This window comes from Heptranchias perlo, chromosome 18, assembly GCF_035084215.1.
Source record: "Heptranchias perlo isolate sHepPer1 chromosome 18, sHepPer1.hap1, whole genome shotgun sequence".
Classification (NCBI taxonomy): domain Eukaryota; kingdom Metazoa; phylum Chordata; class Chondrichthyes; order Hexanchiformes; family Hexanchidae; genus Heptranchias; species Heptranchias perlo.
Genome location: NC_090342.1, coordinates 14,614,124 through 14,638,414, shown reverse-complemented (window position 1 = coordinate 14,638,414; position 24,291 = coordinate 14,614,124). Strand labels below are relative to the sequence as shown.

The 24,291-nt window shown below is 41.4% G+C and overlaps 1 protein-coding gene across 3 annotated transcripts in view; it reads left to right on the top strand.

Moving 5' to 3' along the window:
• Positions 1-6,110: 6,110 nt before the first annotated feature.
• Positions 6,111-24,291, top strand: part of tmem117 (transmembrane protein 117) — a 233,891-nt gene continuing 215,710 nt past the window's right edge. Inside the window, exons 1-2 of one of the 3 annotated variants that reach the window (XM_068000042.1) lie at positions 6,111-6,206; positions 8,102-8,410. In XM_068000042.1, coding sequence (XP_067856143.1) covers positions 8,131-8,410 — 280 coding nt within the window. In that variant the 5' untranslated portion in view covers positions 6,111-6,206; positions 8,102-8,130. Of the gene's footprint in view, positions 6,207-6,240; positions 6,302-7,776; positions 7,977-8,101; positions 8,411-24,291 lie in introns of those variants that run through there. The other 2 variants (XM_068000040.1, XM_068000041.1) reach the window with 2 other exon arrangements.

The window sequence follows — 24,291 nt, the reverse complement described above, 5'->3', positions numbered from 1 at the left end:
CCCTTCACATTGCTACTACTACCTCCATTTCCTACCCTCCCCCCATTCCCATAATAACCCTACCTCTTTGCTCTTTTGAACTACCTGCTCAACCCCTGTATCCTTACGCATCCCCCCCACTCTACTGTCAATCACCTCCCCATAACCATCCATCTACTTCTTTCCTCTCTACAACGACTAGCTTCCTCAAGTGCAAGAATCTAAAAGCTTTCTCACCTCAACTTGTTTGACTTCTATCCTCCCTATCTTTCCCACAAAGAGGCTTTATTTGCTTTCAAAATTCAACTTATGTTTTAAAAATAATAAATCAAATTAGAATGGGGAAAGCCTTTCCTTCAAAGGTGTAAGCAATTAGAGCATTTGTGTTTTCTGTCAACAAAACACAAGTGAGATTTTTGGCTTCAAAATTCAACTTTTTTTTCCATTAAAATATACTTTATTCATAAAATTTGCAGCAATACATACATACAGTTGTCATATCACATTCCAAATGTACACAATACAGATTATACAATTTGCAGGTTACATCAAGTACAGTTCAATGAACACATTGTACATAATTACAGGTCATGACACTCTAGGGTGCCTCATTGCATTACACTCAATACAGATTATTGATTACAGGTTCATTACAGGTACATTACATCAATTTGAATTTTATATTCTGCCCGGGGTTTTTTTCCCCTGATTGCAGCCCCTCGGTATACAATGGCAGGAAGGCTCTAAATGGTTGCCTTTCCCCACAGAGCCTTTGAGGCGGCCGCACCCAGTCTCAGTCCATCCCTGAGCACGTAGTCCTGGACCTTGGAATATGCCCGTCTGCTTTTGTGAAAATTGAATTAACATTAACATGAGAAAGATTGCTTTCTTTCTGTCTCTCTGGGTCTCTTTCTCTGGGTCTCATTTTCTCTTGTGCTGTCTCTTGCTCCCTTAAACTGAAAGTAATTTCCCTAAAACTGGTATTTGTTTCAAATCTTTTTCTCCCATAGCTCCATTCCGTAACGCATCCTAACAGTATTATTTAGCATAGCACGATGGTGGTACAGAATAAAATAGCCATATTCAGCCTTTTCGGACCTTACTTAGCCCTTTTCCCAATAGAATAGACATTGCAGGTTCTATGTTAAGTTTAATCAAGGCTAGCTCATGGAGACCTGACTGAACTTTAGTTATATCAATCACTTTTAAAAGTGATTATTTGGAATGATGGAAAGCTATTGAACAGTCTTGTATCAGTTTTTAGATTTTATGTTTTTTTTTACAAAATACTGTATTTCAAGTTATTACCAAGTGAAAACTCGTTACTGAGGAAGATCAATTCATCAGAAGGAGAAAATGGTTTGAAATATGGACATCCCAATGGCTTCTGTCAGTGCTAGTCTGTGATTAATGACAAATTGTATCAGTTGATACAACAGTTGGGGCTGTTTGTGCCCTATCCCCCATAATGCATCTCCTGTAGCAAGGGCCCAAATTCACTTCAAAGTGGCGGCAGGCAGATCTGAGAGATGGCTAGCTCTGGGGCTGAAACCCATGATCATCTGAGTTTTAAGTTGTGTTATTAGGCTGTCAGTATGTCACTGACACTGTACCTCTCCTCCTCTGCCCCGCCCACCCAACTCAAAAAAAAACCTCGTAATTGTATATCACACTTTTTAAACAAACACAATTATTCTGAAGAGGTTAGAAATAGGAAACTAATTAATGAAGCAGATGTTGAATTAAAACCGATTGGATACATGAATAATAGCAATCTATCTTGGGTCGAGTATGCTCTCAATGCTTAATTGTGATGCATATCAATGAATGTATGAACCAGATAGCTTGAGGGAAGTTACTGGCGAACTGATGTATCTTAAGTATATTAATTGAATTGGATCTGGAACATTTCAGTATCTCAATCCATAGAAGGTTGACACCATCTGTGCAGAAGATAAACAAGATCTTAAAATGGTTTTGTCTGTTTTGAGACATGTCTGTGTGCCGCATTAGTTCAAGATAGGATTGTTTGGTGGAGTTCATTCATGTCCACATGTACATGCAGCAGGCGTTACTGGATAGCAGTCTAAACCAGAGACAGTAAAGTCAATTGTAGGATGCTGCTCCAGATGAGAACCAAATTAGCAGAGAACAGGGACTGAGCCGAGGACAATTTTGGTTGGTATAGTTCAGCTGCTTGCCACATAAACTTCTTAAGGTAATCGGATAGCCTTCATGCTTTTCATCATTAAACTTCCCTTTATGTGTTAAAAAAGTTACTGAGCATTCTACAATGTATGTATAAGTAGCACTTAGAGATTCCATAGTAATTTTAGCATTGAATAGTCTAGTGTGCCTCCTCATTTCATTTACTGATTTTTGTTGTTGAGTTAGCTGACAGGTGGTTTCTCTGTTGGTTGCTCAAGTGATGAAGAAAAGAAGGAACTTGCACTTATGTAGTGCCTTACCACAGCTCTCTGAAAAGTCCCAAAACCTTCATAAACAATGAATTACTTTGAAGTGTGTGGTCCCTGTTGTGTAGATCATCACTGCAGCCATTTTGCATAAGAAAAGTTCCCAAAAACAGCAATGACAAGAATGACCAGTTAATCTATATTCAATAAATATGTGAGACATGTTCTTTGGTTTTATCCCTACTCTAACCTTTCCTTTATCCAACACTTGTGGCTATCCCAAGCTTTGTTGCTTGCTATCACGCTTGCTTCGCTCAACTCCACTCTTTGTCATCACCTGTAGTCACTTCACTCTTCCTTGCTGCCAGCCCAAACTTCACCACCACGCTATTATTTTTCTTGTCCAAACCATATTTATGTTGTAAAGAAATTTAGAATGTTGCATAAATATAGTTGCATTTTCTACCACATTTAGCTTTCAAAGAAACCATTTAAAAAAAAAATTAACATTTTAAAAATTCATCTTTTCTAAAGAAATCAGGCAGTAACTCAAAAGCGGGCTGGCACGACTAGGACCACTTTGTGTAATTTATGTGGAACTTCCTGGCAAGTGGTTGGTTGGATTTCTTGGGGGAGGTCGGCAGATTTGTTTACATGTGCACATTTCAGAACCCACAGACAGCCTAAAGATAATGGTACAGCACGAATGTGTCAAATCCTATTTTTAACAATCTTGTTGGTTTACAGTAAGAATGACTCGCTGAATGATTTTTTTTTACAGACAATGAATTATTGGTGGTGCCCTGGGGATTTCTAGCTATAAAAAGGAAGAACTGCAAATGCTGGAAATACACAGCAGGTCAGATAACATCTGTCTAGAGGAAAGACAAGTTTTGAAATTTGGACACCTGAAACATCATAACTGTCTTTTCTCATTACAGATGCTGACAGACCTGTGCACTTCCAGCATTTTCTGCTTTTATTTCAAACTTTTGATTTACGTTTGGAGTTACCTAATTGTATTTGTTCTATCTGAATCCCATTTGGCAATAAGTATTAATACGTGGATAAATGAGAAGTTATTCACTTCAGAAGCAAAAACAGAAAGGCAGCCTATTATTTAAATGGTGATAGATTGGGAAATGTTGATGTACAAAGGGACCTGGGTGTCCTTGTACACCAGTCACTGAAAGCAAACATGCAGGTGCAGCGAGCAGTTAGGAAGGAAAATGGTATGTTGGCCTCAGCGCAAGAGGATTTGAGTACAGGAGCAAGGATGTCTTACTGCAGTTATACAGGGCTTTGGTGAGACCACACTTGGAGTATTGTGTGCAGTTTTGGTCTCCTTACCTAAGAAAGGATATACTTGCCATAGAGGGAGTGCACCGAAGGTTCACCAGACTTATTCCTGGGATGGCAGGACTGTCATAAGAGGAGAGATTGGGTCGACTAGGCTTATATTCACTCGAGTTTAGAAGAATGAGAGGGATTTCATTGAAACATATAAAATTCTGACAGGGCTAGACAGACTGGATGCAGGAGAATGTTCCCCCTGGCTGGGGGTGGGGGGGGTGTCCAGAACGAGGGGTCACAGTCTCAGGATACAGGATAGGACATTTAGGACTGAGATGAGGAGACATTTCTTCACTCAGAGTGGGGTGAACCTGTGGAATTCTCTACCACAGACGGCTGTGGAGGCCAAGTCACTGAATATATTTAAGAAGGAGCTAGATAGATTTCTGGACACAGAAGGCATCAAGGGGTATGGGGAGAGAGCAGGAATATGGTATTGAGATAGAGGATTAGCCATGATCATATTGAATGGTGGAGCAGGCTCTAAGGGCCGAATGGCCTGCTCCTGCTCCTATTTTCTATGTTTCTATTCATTTATGAATCTGAATTACAACGTAAAAAATAATGGCCAAACACAGCAAACCGATGATTCAATTAATTTTAAATGACATATAAAAATAACACACAGCACCGAAAACAATTGCGTACCAATGCTCAGTACCTCCAACAGTTAATCGACAAATGAGGACAGTAATTACAAAAACTGAATCATTACATTAAACCTTCTCCTCTGATGCAGCACTCTAATACCTAACTGGTTATTCTTCATGCATGAGACTATTTGCCAAGTGTTGGCATGCTATTCTCTCCTTAAGGGATATCATAGCTAAACCCAATCCCATCCTTGTCTGATGTTCCTATATGACCACTTTTCAGTGCGAGTCCGGCAATAAGGAATGGGAACTCTGGATGTGTTTTTTTTAAGTTTTGTATCCTCCCAACTTAGTCCAGGATTACTGAAGCCAATTATAGCACCTCTCGTCTACCTGGCTGAGATTAGCTGAGGCCGTATAAATAGTCGATCAAACCTGGGACCTTCCTGATTTTGTATGGCTCAGATCTACACTAGGCTGTGAATTTGTCTAACTGAGCCATCGGGCAGCAACTTTAATATTATCATGACTTATGGATGCATAGCCAGTGCTTTTCATGTCATCACTTTTGTGTATGGTTGCCAACTCTGGTTGGACGTATTCCTGTAGGTTTCATCACATGCCCCTCCTGGTCAAACAGCCTTTTTTCCCCATCTACAATATTTCTATAACTAATAAACAATGGAGTTCAAAGAAAGTGAAAAAAAACACAATTTTAAAAAATTCCCCTCTGATTTTTCTCTTTGGTTACTCATAGCAGTGTCCAGGAAATTATTCTTTAATTCCTGGAGACTCCAGGACTTTTGTAGCATGGCCAACATTCACCACATGGTCTTTGATGAGAAAGAAAAGAAAGAACTTGCATTTATATAGCACCTTTCACAACCTCAGGACATCCCAAAGTGCTTTACAGCCAATTATGTACTGTTGAAGTGTTGTCAGTGTTATAATGTAGGAAACATGGCAGTCAAATTGCATACAGTATGGTCCCACAAACAGTAGTGAGATGTTTTTTTTAGTGATGTTGATTGAGGGATAAATATTGGCCAGGACACCAGGGAGAACTCTCCTGTTCTTCTTTGAAATAGTGCTATGGGATCTTTTATATCCACCTGAGAGGGCAGACGGGTCATCAGTTTAAAACCTCATCCAAAACACATCACTTCGGACTGTGCAGCACTCCCTCAGTACTGCACTGGAATGTCAGCCTAGATTTTGTGCTTTAGTCTTGCAGTGGGACTTGAACACAAACAGATGCCTGTTTAACAAGAGAGTCAAAGGTTATAGTTGGTAGACGGGAAAGTAGGATTGAGGTCGCAGTCAGATCAGCCATGATCTTATCAAACGGCAGAGCAGGGTCGAGGGGCCGAATGGCCTACTCCTGCTCTTAATTCATATGTTCGTATGTTGAATCCACAATCTTCTGGCTCAGAGACGAGAGTGCTACTACTGAGCCATGGCTGTCACATGGTAGCCATGTGTGTTTTCATGTGACATGAATGCAATTCATTTAAAAGAAAGCTCCAAAGCCACTTGTGGAAAGTGTAAGACACTGAGTGTAAACCTTGAATTTAGAGTCCGTATATCTGGTATAAATATAACTGCATGGATAGAAGTACAGCTGGCGTAAGGTGATAAGGTGATATAAGTTTCATTTTACTGCGTAGGGAGGAATTGTAGGCAGATCCCAATTTTTAAATCACAAATTTAATAGTTTTCTGAAAATGCTATTTTTGAAACTCTGGATTTATTCAGTAAAATGAGAACTTTAAATAAGGCATTTCACATGTATTTAATCTGCTGTGTTTATGAGTTCACCGGAAGTGCAGGACAGCATCTATATTTACACTACACAAATATATATCAGGTAACAACTCCTATTTATTTTTAGAATTGTGCGTAGTGGTGTTGAGAGTTAGCAACTCTTTTTGGAATAGCTTGAGACCGGAATGGCTTCTGCTGGTAACACTGTTTAACTTGTTACTACTTGAAAATTGCTGTCTCATTTTAACTTTGAAACTGTGGTTTAAAAGTTTGCATTCCATTTGTGGGTTTAACGCACAGTTGCACAGGCTTTGCCTTTGTAATTATTACTGGTAAAACTTGCTCAGCTGCTTTCTGATTGTACTGTTCAGATAGATATGGTTTCCGAGACTCCATCTGGTGAGGCAGTGCCTGGTTTTGCTTATGACAGCCTCCCAATGATAAAGGACTTGGGACACTTCTGCCTCAGGTCACATGTTACAGGCCATGCTTTTTGTTTTAGAATTTGATGGTTTTAATCTGAGTGTATGTAAGAATATGGTTTAAAAAAGCATAGAAAATGGGAGGGCAAAAGTTCAGCATCTCTGTGAGAACAAGGATAGCTCACACAGCAGAACATCAGGGAGACCATAGAATAGATAATATTAATGTCAGAAGGTAGTTTACACCAAAAAAAAAGATATGTATGGTTGCTACGAAACCGACATTGGTAGGGTTGTGCAAGGCCGAATACAGGGGGCTGTACTCAGACAAGAAGGACACATTCCTCAGAGGAACATAACAGCTTGTAAGCAGAGATGGAGGTTGAGGTCATTGGCTACATTACGTAAAACAGCTTATCTTGAGTTGCTAACGTGGCGTTAGCACAATGGGAGGACTTATGACCATGAGATAAGACCAGCGGTGCTTACGTACAGAACAACGCAGCTGAATAGCAAAAAGATAGGGCATGCTCCCTCCCAAAAGTTAGAGCTCTCAAGAGGGTACGGTTGGAAGTCCATCAGATTGTTTTGATTGCTTGTTACTTAATGTAATCTGTTGACAGTTGCATTATAATCATAATATTGTTGAATGTAATGTTGAAGTCAGCTGTAGTGCAACTCTGTTGTAAGTCAATCAATTAAAGTTGCTATTTTATAACCACTTGGGCTAGAATCAAGCGCTAGTTATTGTTGATGGATTAACAACCCATAGTGAGGGAGAAATCCATTAACAGTGTATAACAGTATGGGTAGGCCACTAGCATGCTAGAAACTTACTTTTGGGAAGGACAGGCAGTAACTTTAGGAAAGAGTAGACTGCAAGGTCCGTATTAGAATAATTTTACATGGCACATATTCTTCCTCATTGTAGGTGCGAGATTTAAACACAAAAGTACCGTTTACTGTAAATGCCAAGCCATTTGCTGAGGCAGATATTTTAGCGATCACATTCTGCTGAGTGGATTGTTTAGATGGTGAATGCCATTTAGATTAATCACAACTTTCTGATTAAAAAGAAGCATTGTTGTGCTGCCTGTTATTTAAACCATGTAGGATGCAGGCGATCAGCTGGCCCAGCCCTTCAGTGAGACGGAAATGATTGGAATTTCCCACCCAAGGGAAGTCTTGCGCAGTAAATCACAGCAATTGGTTACTCTCGCAGCCTGTAACAGTTGTCTTTCTGTTCCTGAATGTTTTGTAGGAAACAAACGAGGCTTTTAAGGCAGTGCTGCTTTCTCCAGCTGTACTTTGCACATCAATTGCCATAGAACACACAATGTTTTGAAAGCTATTGTTTCTCTTCAGTCACCTCTGAGACGATTGCTAAACCAGAGTAAAACTATAAGGAAAAGCAACTAAGATGTGGAATTTCCCTCTCATGGGCACTTAAGGTTACAGTTCATTATGAAACTTAACTCTGCATGGTGATGCAACTTTGCTGAGCAGCGCAGCATGTAAACATCAAATCATTGTATTTACATATTCAATTTATTGATTTAATCTCTCTTTCATGCAGACTGCAGGTTGAAGGGACTGCCCATATGTATGAAGATGGTTAAAGCATTTCGTTATTATTTTCAACATCCATGGAGTCGGCTGATTGTGGCCTACTTGGTGACTTTCTTCAATTTCCTCATTTTTGCTGAAGATCCTATTTCTCACAGTCAGACTCCAGCCAAGGTAATTGTCGTTGGAAACTGCTTCTCCTTTGTAGTAAATAAGTATCCTGGAGGAGGATGGAGCTTCCTAAAAGTGCTACTGTGGTTGCTAGCTATTGCTACTGGCCTTGTCGCAGGAAAATTCCTCTTCCATCAACAGATGTTTGGTAAGTCACAACCAAATCACCTTGAACGCTGTACAGTTGCTATGGAAACCATTTTATGCTATTAACCAAACTAACAGTAGGACCCGACAGATTTCCTTTTACAAATATGCTTAGCTTATCCTCCTGCGGATTTTTGCTTCAGCCTTTCAAAAGGGCAGTTTGATCATCTGAAAGAAGATTAAAGAGTTTCTTTCGGGTCAATTTACAGGCCTAAGTCTTGTTCAAACTTCAAATAAATTACTGAATTCCTGGGTTGTTCAGTGGGTTCACTTCAGGTTGCTGGTAGAATATTTCTGGTAGGATTTTTTTTTAACCTGTGAATACAAAAAGGCACAGTAAAAAGGAAAAGTCCAGAGTTGTCTGAAAATGTTAGTTGAATTTGGCAATTCATTTGCTATGTAAATGTTTGCATTCTAACAAAATTTTACCACACTTATTTCATTGCTGTGAGAAGAGGCACTGTACTTCTTTTACCAGAATCATGTGATATTGGTTTAATTTATCAGAGTGGATTCTTAATCCATGCTGACATTTATTATTAAAAGGAAAGTCTGAAGAAGTTGTAAAGCTACCAGAGAGCAATATAGCAAGTATACAGAAAGTTCAGCTCTCAACAGTTTGCTGGTTTGCTGTGATGGCTTAAAAAACAGTCCAACTTCTTCAGAAGTTTTCTGTTTATTCCTTCAAGTTTCTGAGTAGGCCAGTGCATGTATATATTAGTTTAATGTCAACAAGCAATGTGTAGACATTTTGTCTTGTAGCTATTGCGGGAAAATAACAGTCTTAGTGCTTCTACGGTCATAGCTTCTTTTCATGTCTTGGTATACGCACACCTGGAAGAGGCGATGAGTTACTGGCTGTAACTCTCTGTGCTCCTCCAATTCTGGCCTCTTGCACATACATAAGAACATAAGAAATAGGAGCAGGAGTAGGCCAATCGGCCCCTTGAGCCTGCTCCGCCATTCAATAAGATCATGGCTGATCTGATCCTAAGCTCAAATCTAAAGAACACAAGAAGTAGGAGCAGGACCCGGCCACTCAGCCCCTGGGCCCGCTCCGCCACCCACAGGGCCTTGACCGATCCAAACTCAGCTTCATGTCCAATTTCCTGCCCGCTCCCCATAACCCCTAATTCCCTTTACTTCTAGGAAACTGTCTATTTCTGTTTTAAATTTATTTAATGATGTAGCTTCCACAGCTTCCTGGGGCAGCAAATTCCACAGACCTACTACCCTCTTAGTGAAGAAGTTTCTCCTCATCTCAGTTTTGAAAGAGCAGCCCCTTATTCTAAGATTATGCCCCCTAGTTCTAGTTTTCACCCATCCTTGGGAACATCCTTACCGCATCCACCCGATCAAGCCCCTTCACAATCTTATATGTTTCAATAAGATCGCCTCTAATTTTTCTGAACTCCAATGAGTAGAGTCCCAATCTACTCAACCTCTCCTCATATGTCCACCCCCTCATCCCCGGGATTAGCCGAGTGAACCTTCTTTGTACTGCCTCGAGAACAAGTATGTCATTTCTTAAGTATGGACACCAAAACTGTATGCAGTATTCCAGGTGCGGTCTCACCAATACCTTATATAACTGCAGCAATACCTCCCTGTTTTTATATTCTATCCCCCTAGCAATAAAAGCCAACATTTCGTTGTCCTTCTTGATCACCTGCTGCACCTGCATACTAACTTTTTGATTTTCTTGCACTAGGACCCCCAGATCCCTTTGTACTGCAGTACTTTCCAGTTTCTCGCCATTAAGATAATAACTTGCTCTCTGATTTTTCCTGCCAAAGTGCATAACCTCACATTTTCCAATATTGTATTGCATCTGCCAAATCTCCGCCCACTCACCCAGCCTGTCTATATCCCCTTGTAGGTTTTTTATGTCCTCCTCACTCTCCACTTTCCCTCCCATCTTTGTATCATCTGCAAACTTTGATATGTTACACTCGGTCCCCTCCTCCAAATCGTTAATATAGATTGTAAAGAGCTGGGGACCCAGCACCGACCCCTGCGGAACACCACTGGCTACTGGTTGCCAGTCCGAGAATGAACCATTTATCCCAACTCTCTGCTTCCTGTTAGATAACCAATCCTCCACCCATGCCAGAATATTACCCCCAATCCAGTGATTCTTTATCTTGAGCAATAATCTTTTATGTGGCACCTTGTCGAATGCCTTCTGGAAGTCTAAATACACTGTCCACTGGTTCCCCTTTATCCACCCTGTACGTTATGTCCTCAAAGAACTCAAGCAAATTTGTCAGACATGACTTCATACCCAATTTTAATCGGTCCACCAATGGGGCCCGTGCCTTCAGCTGCCTAGGCCCTAAGCTCCAGAGTTCCCGCCCTAAACATCTCTGCCTCCCAACCTTTCTCTCCTCCTTTAAGACACTCTTTAAAACCTATCTCTTTGACCAAACTTTTGGTCACATGTCCCAATATTTCCTTATGTGGCTCTGTTTCAAATTTTGTTTGCTAACACTCCTGTGAAGCGCCATGGGATGTTTTACCATGTTAAAGGCACTATAGAAATACAAGTTGTTGTTTTTGTAACTATAAACCAGCTCAAATGGTTATCTGTTTACAGGGCAAAGTTTAAAAATTGGAGGGAAAGGTATTTTACTGTGTGTAGTTTTGAAGCATTTCTTGAAATGCCAGTAATAAAAGAAAAACCTACAGGGTTATATTTGTCAGCTGAATAATTGGAAGAGAGTATTTATTACAATATAGAAGTTCCAACTCGGTACAGTTTGTGGTATTGTGTTTGTCTTTTTAGAAACCAGTATTGTAGAAATTATAACATGTTTGGGCTCTTGAGGGTTATGCAAATTAAACTGGTGTGGGTTCTTTTACTCCTGAAAACATGGGACAGGGTTCTCCTCTTTGGGACAGAGTTATGGTGGGGTAGGACTTCTGCCCACCCCTCCAAATCTGCCCCATCCCAATCCCCATTTCCCAGATATCACTCTTTGGTAAAAGTCAAGTTCAGCACTAATATCAGGAACTACTTCTTTACAATTTGTACTGATGCCCACTTGTCCTGCAGTCATAGTTTAATTTCAAATAGTGCTCAGGATTAACAAATTATTTTGTATATCTCTAAGGTCCCCTCTCATTTCACTCCTTTCAAGGCTGGAGTCCAAGTTCATCTGACGTTTCCTCATAAATCAGTCCTTTGACACTAGAGATCAGTTTTGAGGTTCTGCTCTGTAGTAATTCCGGGGTTGGGATGTTTCTTTTGTGACTTGGTGACTAGAACTGGGCGCAATATTCAAAATGGGCCTGAACATCTTCAATGTGATGGCCTCATATTTGTTTGCAACAGATTTGGCAATATAGCTCAGCATTCTGTTTGCTTTCTTAGTTCCTGCTCTGCAATGACTGGACATGCTAAGTGTTAAGACTACTGTCACTCCCAGCTATCTTTCAACTTCTTCCCTAGCTAGTGCATTAAGTATTTTTTCTTCCATTGTGTAAGAGATTGTACTTATCTGTATTGAATTTCGTATATCGTACTTCTGCTTCTTTGTAAATCCTGTCCACTTCCTCCTGTCATCTCTTAGCTGTTTCATCAGACTCCACTGCCACTACTGCCACCCCCCTCCCCCCACACCACCAGTATCATTGAATTTGACCAACTTGCATTGCATTTCTGAATCCAGATCATTTTATGTAGATCAGAAACAGTAGGGATCCCATCCATAATCCCTGAGCATTCAACTCAATGCATTTCTCCAGCCTGACACTCCTCTCTTAACTACAGCCTACTCTCCTTAATTTAAATTATCTGACAATTCCAATTTTTAAATGCTAAATGACCACCTTGCTGTGTTATGCACATTGCCTAATTTGAATTACTGGACAATTCAAAATTTTTAGTACAAAAGAATGACTTTGAATTATCAGGAGTAGACTGTACTATCTGCTGCTTCCTCTCTTTAAGCTAATTCCTTATCAACTTCCTGGGTTTACCTTGGATACTTTGCCTTAAGCTTGTGTAGTAACCTTTCATGTGAAACTTTATCCATGATTTTCTGGAAGTCTAGATATAACATACCATGGGGCATTCCCAAGAAATTTAACAAGGTTGTCTAACCAGGATCTGCCTCTTCTAAAGTCACATTCACTGACACTTTCTAGGTTATTTTTATATAGGAACCCATCATCTTTGTTCATAATTATCAATTCCATTATCTTGCCAGTCACTTAAGTCTAATGGACCTGTTGTGCCACAGGTCTGTTTTATCATCTTTCTTGAAAATGGGAACCGTGTTGATTTGTTTCCAATCCAGTTGACTGCAATGTAATGACTATCAGCACGTTGTAGCTTTTGCCCTGAATCTCAATTAGCATTCTCTGGTATATAACATCTGGCCCTGGGGATTTATATATAATCTGGTCTTGAGTTCAGCATGTGTCCATCCCACTCCAGAATTCACTAGAATACTTTTAAAATTGAATATCTTAACATGTATGATTGACTCTCTCCGTACAATTTTAATGTAGCTTCACATTACTACTTTCACTAATTGGGAAAACTCAACAAAATATCCTTTTTATAACATTTGCCCCATACATAGGAATGTACAGGATTGGAAAAGACAAAGACAATTGTGGTCCATCTGGCCAGTCCCAGTGTCTATAATATACTTCTGTAACTCTCAAGACAATACAATGAAGGAATGGGTTGACTTTAGGACAATAATGTTTGTTTTAATTTTGTCTCCAGTGACACCTTTGTACAGGTAGAACATTTTAGCTGGTGACCAATCCATGATGCAAATAAGTATAACATTCTGTAAAGTGAAGAGAACAATGATACAGGATGTCACACCAATGACACAAATCCTGTAATATACTCTCGAGCATGAAAGACCATAAGTTGCACCAATCATTTGGCAGGGTTGAAAGAATCTATGCAATTCACTGTCATCTTATTTGTTACCTTGAGAGTTCACTTCCAAAAGAACACAATAAATTTAGGTGGTGACACTTCATAGCCTTTATTTAGTTTTAAAACAGTGACACTGTAAGCATGATAAATGGCCTGGACCAACTTGGTATTTGTTCCTTATTTCTGTAAGGTTGTTTGAAATAATGGCCCTGAATTTCCTCGCTGTTTCCAGCACTTGAGTGGCGTTGGAACGGCATTGGAATTTTTTCTAGCGAGGAATCTCGTGTGCAAGCCCTTTCCGATGCTTGTGTGCCATTTAAGAGGCTCCTCCAGGAGTTTCTTGTGATCCTGGAGCTGTTCCACGATTCTTCTGCTAGTTGTCACTGATTTACACGCAGCCACCTGGGAACCAGTGACATTGTACACAGGAGTTTCCTGGACTTAGTCCATTAATGCACTTGACCTGAGTTACGCCTGTTGAGATGAGTATTGCATAAATGGATGATTTTTGTCGTCCATCAGCAAGAAGTGTTCAATAGTTATGGCATGTCTTGGCTGATGAATTTTGTTAGTTCTTAACCATGTCACAAGATGGACTACCACAAGGGTATGAAGTGTTTCACCTCGAGCAAGGTAAAGAAAGTTGTTTAGTTTTGATCTCTTCACTTAAACTGCCTCCAGTTGTGTAAGTGGAGGTCTTTTAAATTAAATGGTTCGGTCTTTAATCAAAAAGGCTAAGAGGTGTTTTTGTTTAAAGTATAATAGCTTTATTAAAAAGCTATAATAAGACTTAAAGATGTTAAAATACAAAAGTACAATTAAGCATACTAATAAAATGTTGGGATATAACCATACAAGGTTCTAAGGTGCACTTCTCGGAGGTCCTTGTAATTACAGTTTAGCGGTCCAGCCTCGCTCCGAGAACATTCTCAAAATACAATTTACTTCTTAGTTTATATATTTATTGACACATTAGTTCTACAGGGGCCATGTGCAAACATGGGGCCTCCCATCAATAGCTTTATCTGTCTCCAAGCTATGACTCTTCTTTAAACATTTGTTATTCACGTTACTCGATCCCTTTTGAAAACTGCTCAGGGTCTGTGTGTACAAAGACTCCCCGGACATTCCAGATAACAGAATATCCGACATCATTATTGGGCCTCTTTGATAATGGAGACAGGCTCCCTCTCTCATTACTTGATATACAGAGAACAGAATGCCTTGTTCAGAGGAAAAGCCTATATAATGCTTTTCTTAACAAGGTTAGCAATATTATATAGAAAGCTTGTACTGTGCTTCTCTGACAAGCTGCAACTCTTTTTCTTTTGCAGCAACAAAGAGGGCACATTCCATGATGGGCTGAAAATAACTGCTCTGAAAGAGCATAACTTGCTTTGACATTGGAGAATGATGAACAGTTAAACCTCAGAGTAGAAAATACAGAAGTCATTAGGTTCAAATGTAATGGCAGAAATAATCTGGATATTAAGCATAACCCTTAGTTCAAATCCATTTGAAGTTTGCCCTGCATAATGTATTGGGAGGTATAATGTAGAAGTCATTGTATTCAAATCTCAATGTTTTCAAATTCTTTCATGCTCCCATCCCATTTGAGTGTTTTATCTGCCTTCACCCTCTGTTCTTCTAACTCCAGATAATTACTTGTTCTCCAACTTATCAATCAATGGTGTATAAATATAGTGGTTTGAAGGCAAAACTGAGTGAACCAGGATTTGAGTATGTTCCACTATAGTGTAAATGTTTGTTGCCGAGTGGTTAGTACCATTATTAAAAATAAGACAGCTGTTTCGATGGAAATAATTGCAGTCAATTGAGCTACTTGTATTTACTAGTCTCTTAGTAATGGGCAATTGAAATAGATAAATCAGAATTTCTTAAATCTTGGATCAGTTTAATGAATATAAAACCTTGTGCTAAAGAATATTGCTTAGATAAATGCATAAATGCAAATCATCAATTTGTGTCCTGTGTTTAATACATAATAATGCCATCTATTGGAAAGCAGCAAATAGTACAAAGAGAATATAACATCAGAGCATTGGGCAATCAGTGATACCATTATGTATGAGATCCATTTATTGTAATTTGCCAATTATGTCAATCAAAATTATAAACTGAATTATGCTAATAATGCATTAGATTAAAAATTAATAAAACTGCACGTAAGAAAATATCTTGTAATCCAAAATTCTATTATTCTTTTCAGTTAGAACCTCAATATCCTAATAATATGAAAGTGCTAAACCTCTGTAAATGGAGTGCATTATTTATCATTAAAATCTTCTCTTCCTGTTAGCTGAAACCTTGGTATAGTGCCATTTATTACAATTCAGGCTTTCTCTCAATGCTTTTAATACATGTTCACAGCACAAAGGCAGCTCTTATCAGCAGATCCGCATGATCTGCATGGGATAGTATGCCACAGGACTATTTTTTTTAAACCATGGTATTGTGCAGAGACTGTGAGCGAGCCGTTGTGTTCTCTTGTTCACTCCATAAGGCAGTAAAAAATCATGGTGTCAGAATGTTGCATTAGGTTAAAACTAATAGTTGAATTTATTTACAAGTAAGAAAGCAAAGGGCACAGCAAGGAACTAGCACAATTTGTGACTTACAAAATACTTAAATTATTCCAAAAATAGAGTCTGAAATCTTTAATTCTTGCTAGAATTCTTTTAAAGTCTCTCATGGTAATTTATGCAAGTAATAAACAGACCCCTTGGAAACTGTCTTAGCTGGAGTAAGGAGTCCAAAGCAAATACTGGCAGTGTGGTTTTGACACTTATTTTTAAAGTACTGGTGAGAAATCAAGTGTTGTACTCATTCTGCTGATTGATCCCAGTTTGTTTCTGTGTTATTTCTCTCTTAATAAATGTTAATCATTCTTTAGTCTGAACCACATGGTTTGCAGCAGTGTTATTTTCCTCTGATTTTAGGCCAATTAGCAGTTACGGGGGTAATGCATGCAGTTTCCAGTGTACATATCAACAAAACGTGGGTTCATTGTTTGCCTTGGGTGTGTCACATTATAGGTACTTTACACATAGATTCTGATTATAGGGAAAATGGCTCACCTACAGTAGCTAGCTTGAACTTTGAGCATGAGTCAAGAATATCAGGAGAGAGCCTGAATTGCACAATTGCATTGTGTGGTATTAAACTTGTTCAGATTTTTTTTTAGAATGTTGTCACCTCTATGCAGGCTAATTGAAAGCAGAGGTCCAAGCATGTATGAAGAGTTGGAAGGATGGTGGATGTGGTCGTGGGAGAATCTGAGGGGCAACTTCTGAATTTGGAGTTGGGCCAGAGACGGAAATAACAATAACAAAAACATTCAGGAGGCGGGTGGAAGCCTATTCCCTCCCCTATGATAGGAAGCCTAATTCCTTGCTGTAGTTCCTATAGTGTTATAGCTTCACTTGCCTTCTGCTGAGCTGAGCCACGAGCATAACAGAACATGCTGGTTTGGATTTTGCTAATATTTAAGTGAGCTAATATACTAAGACATGTAGTAATTATGGTTTTTATCAGGTTTTTGTATTTCACAGTATCAGGTACAGCACAAGAGGAGTGGCTTTGACCCACCGTGCCTGTGCTGGCACTTGGAAAGAGCTACCCAATTAGTTCCATTCCCCTGCTCTTTCTCCATAGCCCTGCAAATTTTTTCCCTTCATGTATTTATCCAATTCCCTTTTGAAAGTTACTATTGCATCTGCTTCCACCACCCTTTCAGGCAGTGCATTCCAGATAATTACAACTCACTGTGGAAAAAAAAAATGTTTCCTCATGTTGCCTCTGGTTCTTTTGCTGACCACCTTAAATCTGTGTCCTTTGGTTACCGACTCTCTTGCCGCTGGAAACAGTTTCTCCTTATTTACTCTATCAAAACCGTTTATGATTTTGAACAACCTCTATCGAATGTCCTCTTAACCTTCTCTGCTCTTAGGTGAACAACCCCAGCTTCTCCAGTCTCTCCACATAACTGAAGTCCCTCATCCCTGGTACCATTCTAGTAAATCTCATCTGCGTCCTCTCCAAGGCCTTGACATCCTAGCTAAAGCGTGGTGCCCAGAATTGAACAGTGCTGAACCAGAATTGAACCTAACCAGAGTTTTATAAAGATTTAGCATAACTTCCTTGCTTTTGTACTCTATGCCCCTATTAATAAAGCCCAGGATCCCATATTTTTTAACAGCCTTCTCAACTTGTCCTGCCACCTTCAAAGATTTGTGTACATACACTCTTAGATCTCTCTATTCCTGCACCCCCTTTAAAACTGTACCATTTAGCTTATGTTGCCTCTCCTCATTCTTCCTACCAAAATGTATCAGTTCACAATTCTCTGCGTTAAATTTCATCTGCCATGTGTCTGCCCATTTCACCAGTCTGTCTATGTCCTCCTGAAGTCTGTTACTATCCTCCACATTGCTTACTACATTCCAGAGTTTTGTGCCATCTGCAAACTTTGAAACTATACCCTGTAAAACCAAGTCCAGGTCATGAATATATATCAAAAAGAGCAGTGGTCCTAATACTGACCCCTGGGGAACACCACTGTATACTTCCATCCGTTCTGAAAAACAACCGTTCACTACTCTCTGCTTTCTGTCCCTTAGCCAATTTTGTATCCATGCTGCCACTGTCCCTTTAACCTCATGGCCTTTAATTTTGTTTACAAGCCTTTTATGTGGTACTTTATCAAATGCCTTTTGAAAGTCTATATACACAACACGAACTGCACTACCCTCATCAATCCTCTCCATTACTTCATCAAAGAATTCAATCAAGTTAGTCAAACACAATTTTCCTTTAACAAATCCGTGCTGACTTTCATTTATTAGCCCACACTTTTCCAAGTGTCAATTAATTTTCTCCTGGATTATTGTCTCAAAGTTTCCCCACCACCGACGTTAGGCTGACTGGCCTATAATTGCTGGTTTTATCCCTCTCCCCTTTTTTGAACAGGGGTATAACATTTTCAATCCTCCAGTCTTCTGGCACTGCCCCCATATCTAAGGAGGATTGGAAGATTGTGGCCAGAGCCTCTGCAATTTCTACCGTTACTTCCCTCAGTAACCTCAGATGCATCCCATCTGGACCACGTGACTTTTCTACTTTGAGTACTGCCACCCATTTAAGTACCTCCTCTTTATCTATTTTTATCCTTTCTAATATCGCTGCTACCTCCTCCTTTACTGCTACAATAGCAGCATCCTCTTCTCTAGTGAAGACCGATGCAAAGTATTCATTTAGTACCTGCCATGCCCTCTGCCTCCACAAGAAGATCTCTTTTGTCCTTAATTGGCCCTGTCCTTTTACGATTTATATGTTTATAAAAGACTTTTGGGTTCCCTTTTGTGTTAGCTGCTAATCTATTCTCATACTCTCTCTTTGCTCCTCTTATTCCCTTTTTTATATCCCCTCTATACTTTCTGTATTTAGCTTGGTTCTCTACTGTATTATGAACCTTACATTTGTTATAAGCCTCATTTTCCTGTTTCATTTTAATCTCTATATCTTTAGTCATCCAGGGAGCTCTAGCTTTGGATGTCCTTCCTTTCCCCCTCGAAGGAATGTGTTACTCTGTACCCAAACCATCTCCTCCTTGAAGGCCTCCCATTGTTCAATTACTGTTTTGCCTACCAATTTTTCATTCCAATCCACCAGGGCAAGATTTCTTTTTAACTCACTGAAATTAGCCTTCCTCCAGTTAAGTATTTTTATGCTTGATTGTTTCTTGTCCTTTTCCATAACAATTCTAAACCTGATGATATTATGATCACTGTTCCCGAAATGCTTCCCCCCCAAACATGCTCCACTTGCCCCATTTCGTTCCCCAGAACTAGATCTAGCACTGCTTCCTTCCTCTTTGGGCTGGAAACACACTGATCAAGAAAGTTTTCTTATATACATTTTAGGAATTCCTCCCCCTCTTTGCCCTTTACACTGTTACCATTCCAGTTTATATTGGGATAATTGAAGTCCCCCATTATCACTACTCTATCATTCTTGCATCTTTTTGTAATTTGCCTGCAAGTTTGTTTCTCTATCTCCTTCCCACTAGTTGGTGGCCTATAGTATACACCCAGTAGCATAATAGCTTCTCGAACCAAATAGATTTTGTCTTTAACCCTTCAACGACATCATCCCTTTCCAGTGCTATAATAGTTCTTTGATCAATACTACGACCCTCTCCTTTCCTTTCTTTCCTTTCCTATCTTTCCTGAATACCTTGTAGTCAGAAATATTAACTACCCAATTCACCCCTTCTTTGAGCCAGATCTCTGTCCTTGCCACTATATCATAGTCCCATGTGGTGACTTGTGCCTGCAGCTCACCAACCTTATTAACCATGCTGCATTAATTTACACACATGCACTCCAAACTCATCTTAGATTGTCTCGCATTTGCCCCCTGTTTGATCCCTCCTATTTCTGAACTCTTCTTTACTCTAGTGACATTTGTCCCTCCCCGTCCTCTGTGCACCTTGTTTCTCCTCTCTAATGTTTCATTCTGGTGCCCATCTCCCTGTCAAATTAGTTTAATCCCTCCCCCACAGCACTAGTTAACCTTCCCGCGAGGACATTGATCCCAGCTCTGTTGAGGTGCAACCCGTACGGTTTGTACAGCTTTAAGGCTGTTTAACTTAAAGCACTGAAAGTCTAACCACCAAAAAAAACACTATCCGCGACTAAAATCACTAATCAATCAACTAAATACTTACACTAATTGAACACTAACCACCAAAAACACGAATAAACTAAATACTTATCTGTAACTTACCCTGCCTCTCCTGCTTGTGTTGTGACATCACTTCTTGATTTTTCTGTCTGTTTCAGACTCACTGCTCTCGTGCTGCATTATAGTCTCCCTCAGATCCCACTCTCGCATCCCATTATAGTCTCCCTCAGATCCCGCTCTCTCATCCCATTATAGTCTCCCTCAGATCCCGCTCTCGCATCCCATTATAGTCTCCCTCAGATCCCGCTCTCTCATCCCATTATAGTCTCCCTCAGATCCCGCTCTCGCATCCCATTATAGTCTCCCTCAGATCCCACTCTCGCATCCCATTATAGTCTCCCTCAGATCCCGCTCTCTCATCCCATTATAGTCTCCCTCAGATCCCGCTCTCGCATCCCATTATAGTCTCACTCAGATCCCGCTCTCGCATCCCATTATAGTCTCCCTCAGATCCCGCTCTCGCATCCCATTATACTCTCCCTCAGATCCCGCTCTCGCATCCCATTATAGTCTCACTCAGATCCCGCTCTCGCATCCCATTATAGTCTCCCTCAGATCCCGCTCTCACATCCCATTATACTCTCCCTCAGATCCCGCTCTCGCATTCCATTATAGTCTCACTCAGATCCCGCTCTCGCATCCCATTATAGTCTCCCTCAGATCCCGCTCTCGCATCCCATTATACTCTCCCTCAGATCCCGCTCTCGCATCCCATTATATTCTCCCTCAGATCCCGCTCTCGCATCCTATTATAGTCTCCCTCAGATCCCGCTCTCGCATCCCATTATAGTCTCACTCAGATCCCGCTCTCGCATCCCATTATAGTCTCCCTCAGATCCCGCTCTCGCATCCTATTATAGTCTCCCTCAGATCCCGCTCTCGCATCCCATTATAGTCTCCCTCAGATCCCGCTCTCTCATCCCATTGTAGTCTCTCTCAGATCCCGCTCTCACATCCCATTATAACCTCTCTCAGATCCTGCTCTCACATCCCATTATAGTCTCTCTCAGATCCCGCTCTCACATCCCATTATAGTCTCTCTCAGATCCTGCTCTCACATCCCATTATAGTCTCTCTCAGATCCTGCTCTCATGTCCCATTGTAGTCTCTTTCAGATCCCGCTCTCACATCCCATTATAACCTCTCTCAGATCCTGCTCTCACATCCCATTATAGTCTCTCTCAGATCCCGCTCTCACATCCCATTATAGTCTCTCTCAGATCCTGCTCTCACATCCCATTATAGTCTCTCTCAGATCCTGCTCTCATGTCCCATTGTAGTCTCTTTCAGATCCCGCTCTCACATCCCATTATAACCTCTCTCAGATCCCGCTCTCACATCCCATTATAGTCTCCCTCAGATCCCGCTCTTGCATCCCATTACAGACTCTCTCAGATCCCGCTCTTGCATCCTATTATAGTCTCTCTCAGATCCCGCTCTCACATCCCATTATAGTCTCCCTCAGATCCCGCTCTTGCATCCCATTACAGACTCTCTCAGATCCCGCTCTCGCATCCTATTATAGTCTCTCTCAGATCCTGCTCTCACATCCCATTATAGTCTCCCTCAGATCCCGCTCTTGCATCCCATTACAGACTCTCTCAGATCCCGCTCTCGCATCCTATTATAGTCTCTCTCAGATCCCGCTCTCACATCCCATTATAGTCTCTCTCAGATCCCGCTCTCACATCCCATTATAACCTCTCTCAGATCCTGCTCTCACGTCCCATTGTAGTCTCTTTCAGATCCCACTCTCACATCCCATTATAACCTCTCTCAGATCGCGCTCTCACGTCCCATTATAGTCTCTTTCAGATCCCACTCTCGAATCCGATTACAGTCTCTTTCAGATCCCGCTCTTGCATGCCATTTTAGTCTCTCTCAGATTCCACTCTCGCATCCCATTACAGACTCTCTCAGATCCCGCTCTCGCATCCTATTATAGTCTCTCTCAGATCCCGCTCTCGCATCCCATTATAACCTCTCTCAGATCCTGCTCTCACATCCCATTATAGTCTCTCTCAGATTCCGCTCTCACATCCCATTATAACCTCTCTCAGATCCTGCTCCCATGTCCCATTGTAGTCTCTCTCAGATCCCGCTCTCACATCCCATTATAACCTCTCTCAGATCCTGCTCTCACATCCCATTATAGTCTCTCTCAGATCCCGCTCTCACATCCCATTATAACCTCTCTCAGATCCTGCTCTCACGTCCCATTATAGTCTCTTTCAGATCCCGCTCTCGCATCCCATTATAGTCTCCCTCAGATCCCGCTCTCGCATCCCATTATAGTCTCCCTCAGATCCCGCTCTCGCATTCCATTATAGTCTCCCTCAGATCCCGCTCTCGCATCCCATTATAGTCTCGCTCAGATCCCGCTCTCGCATCCCATTATAGTCTCACTCAGATCCCGCTCTCGCATCCCATTATAGTCTCACTCAGATCCCGCTCTCGCATCCCATTATAGTCTCACTCAGATCCCGCTCTCGCATCCCATTATAGTCTCACTCAGATCCCGCACTCGCATCCCATTATAGTCTCACTCAGATCCCGCTCTCGCATTCCATTATAGCCTCTCTCCGATCACGCTCTCATGTCCCATTATAACCTCTCTCAGATCCCGCTCTCACATCCCATTGTAGCCTCTCTCAGATCCCGCTCTCACATCCCATTATAGCCTCTCTCAGATCCCGCTCTCACATCCCATTGTAGCCTCTCTCAGATCCCGCTCTCACATTCCATTGTAGTCTCTCTCAGATCCCGCTCTCGCATCCCATTATAGTCTCTCTCAGATCCCGCTCTCACATCCCATTATAGCCTCTCTCAGATCCCGCTCTCACATCCCATTGTAGTCTTTCTCAGATCCCGCTTTCGTGTCCCATTATAGTCTCTCTCAGATCCCGCTCTCACATCCCATTACAGACTCTCTCAGATCCCGCTCTCGCATCCCATTATAGTCTCTCTCAGATCCCGCTCTCGCATTCCATTGTAGTCTCTCTCAGATCCCGCTCTCGCATCCCATTATAGTCTCTCTCAGATCCCGCTCTCGCATCCCATTATCGTCTCTCTTAGATCCTGCTCTTGCCTCTCATTATAGTCTCTTTCAGATCCTGCTCTCACATCCCATTATAGACTCTCTTAGATCCCGTTCTCATGCTACATTATAGTCTCCCTCAGATCCCGCTCTCGTGCTGCATTATAGTCTCCCTCAGATCCCGCTCTCGCATCCCATTATAGTCTCCCTCAGATCCCGCTCTCGCATCCCATTATAGCCTCTCTCAGATCCCGCTCTCACATCCCATTATAGACTCTCTTAGATCCCGTTCTCATGCTACATTATAGTCTCCCTCAGATCCCGCTCTCGTGCTGCATTATAGTCTCCCTCAGATCCCGCTCTCGTGCTGCATTATAGTCTCCCTCAGATCCCGCTCTCGCATCCCATTATAGTCTCTCTCAGATCCCGCTCTCACATCCCATTATAGCCTCTCTCAGATCCCGCTCTCACATCCCATTATAGACTCTCTTAGATCCCGTTCTCATGCTACATTATAGTCTCCCTCAGATCCCGCTCTCGTGCTGCATTATAGTCTCCCTCAGATCCCGCTCTCGCATCCCATTATAGTCTCCCTCAGATCCCGCTCTCGCATCCCATTATAGCCTCTCTCAGATCCCGCTCTCGCATCCCATTATAGTCTCCCTCAGATCCCACTCTTGCATCCCATTATAGTCTCCCTCAGATCCTGCTCTCGCATCCCATTATAGCCTCTCTCAGATCCCGCTCTCGCATCCCATTATAGTCTCCCTCAGATCCCACTCTTGCATCCCATTGTAGTCTCACTCAGATCCCGCTCTCACATCCCATTATAGTCTCCCTCAGATCCCACTCTCGCATCCCATTATAGTCTCCCTCAGATCCCGCTCTCGCATCCCATTATAGCCTCTCTCAGATCCCGCTCTCGCATCCCATTATAGTCTCCCTCAGATCCTGCTCTCATGTCCCATTATAGTCTCTCTCCGATCACGCTCTCATGTCCCATTATAGCCTCTCTCAGATCCCGCTCTCACATCCCATTGTAGTCTCCCTCAGATCCCGCTCTCACATCCCATTATAGTCTCCCTCAGATCCTGCTCTCATGTCCCATTATAGTCTCTCTCCGATCACGCTCTCATGTCCCATTATAGCCTCTCTCAGATCCCGCTCTCACATCCCA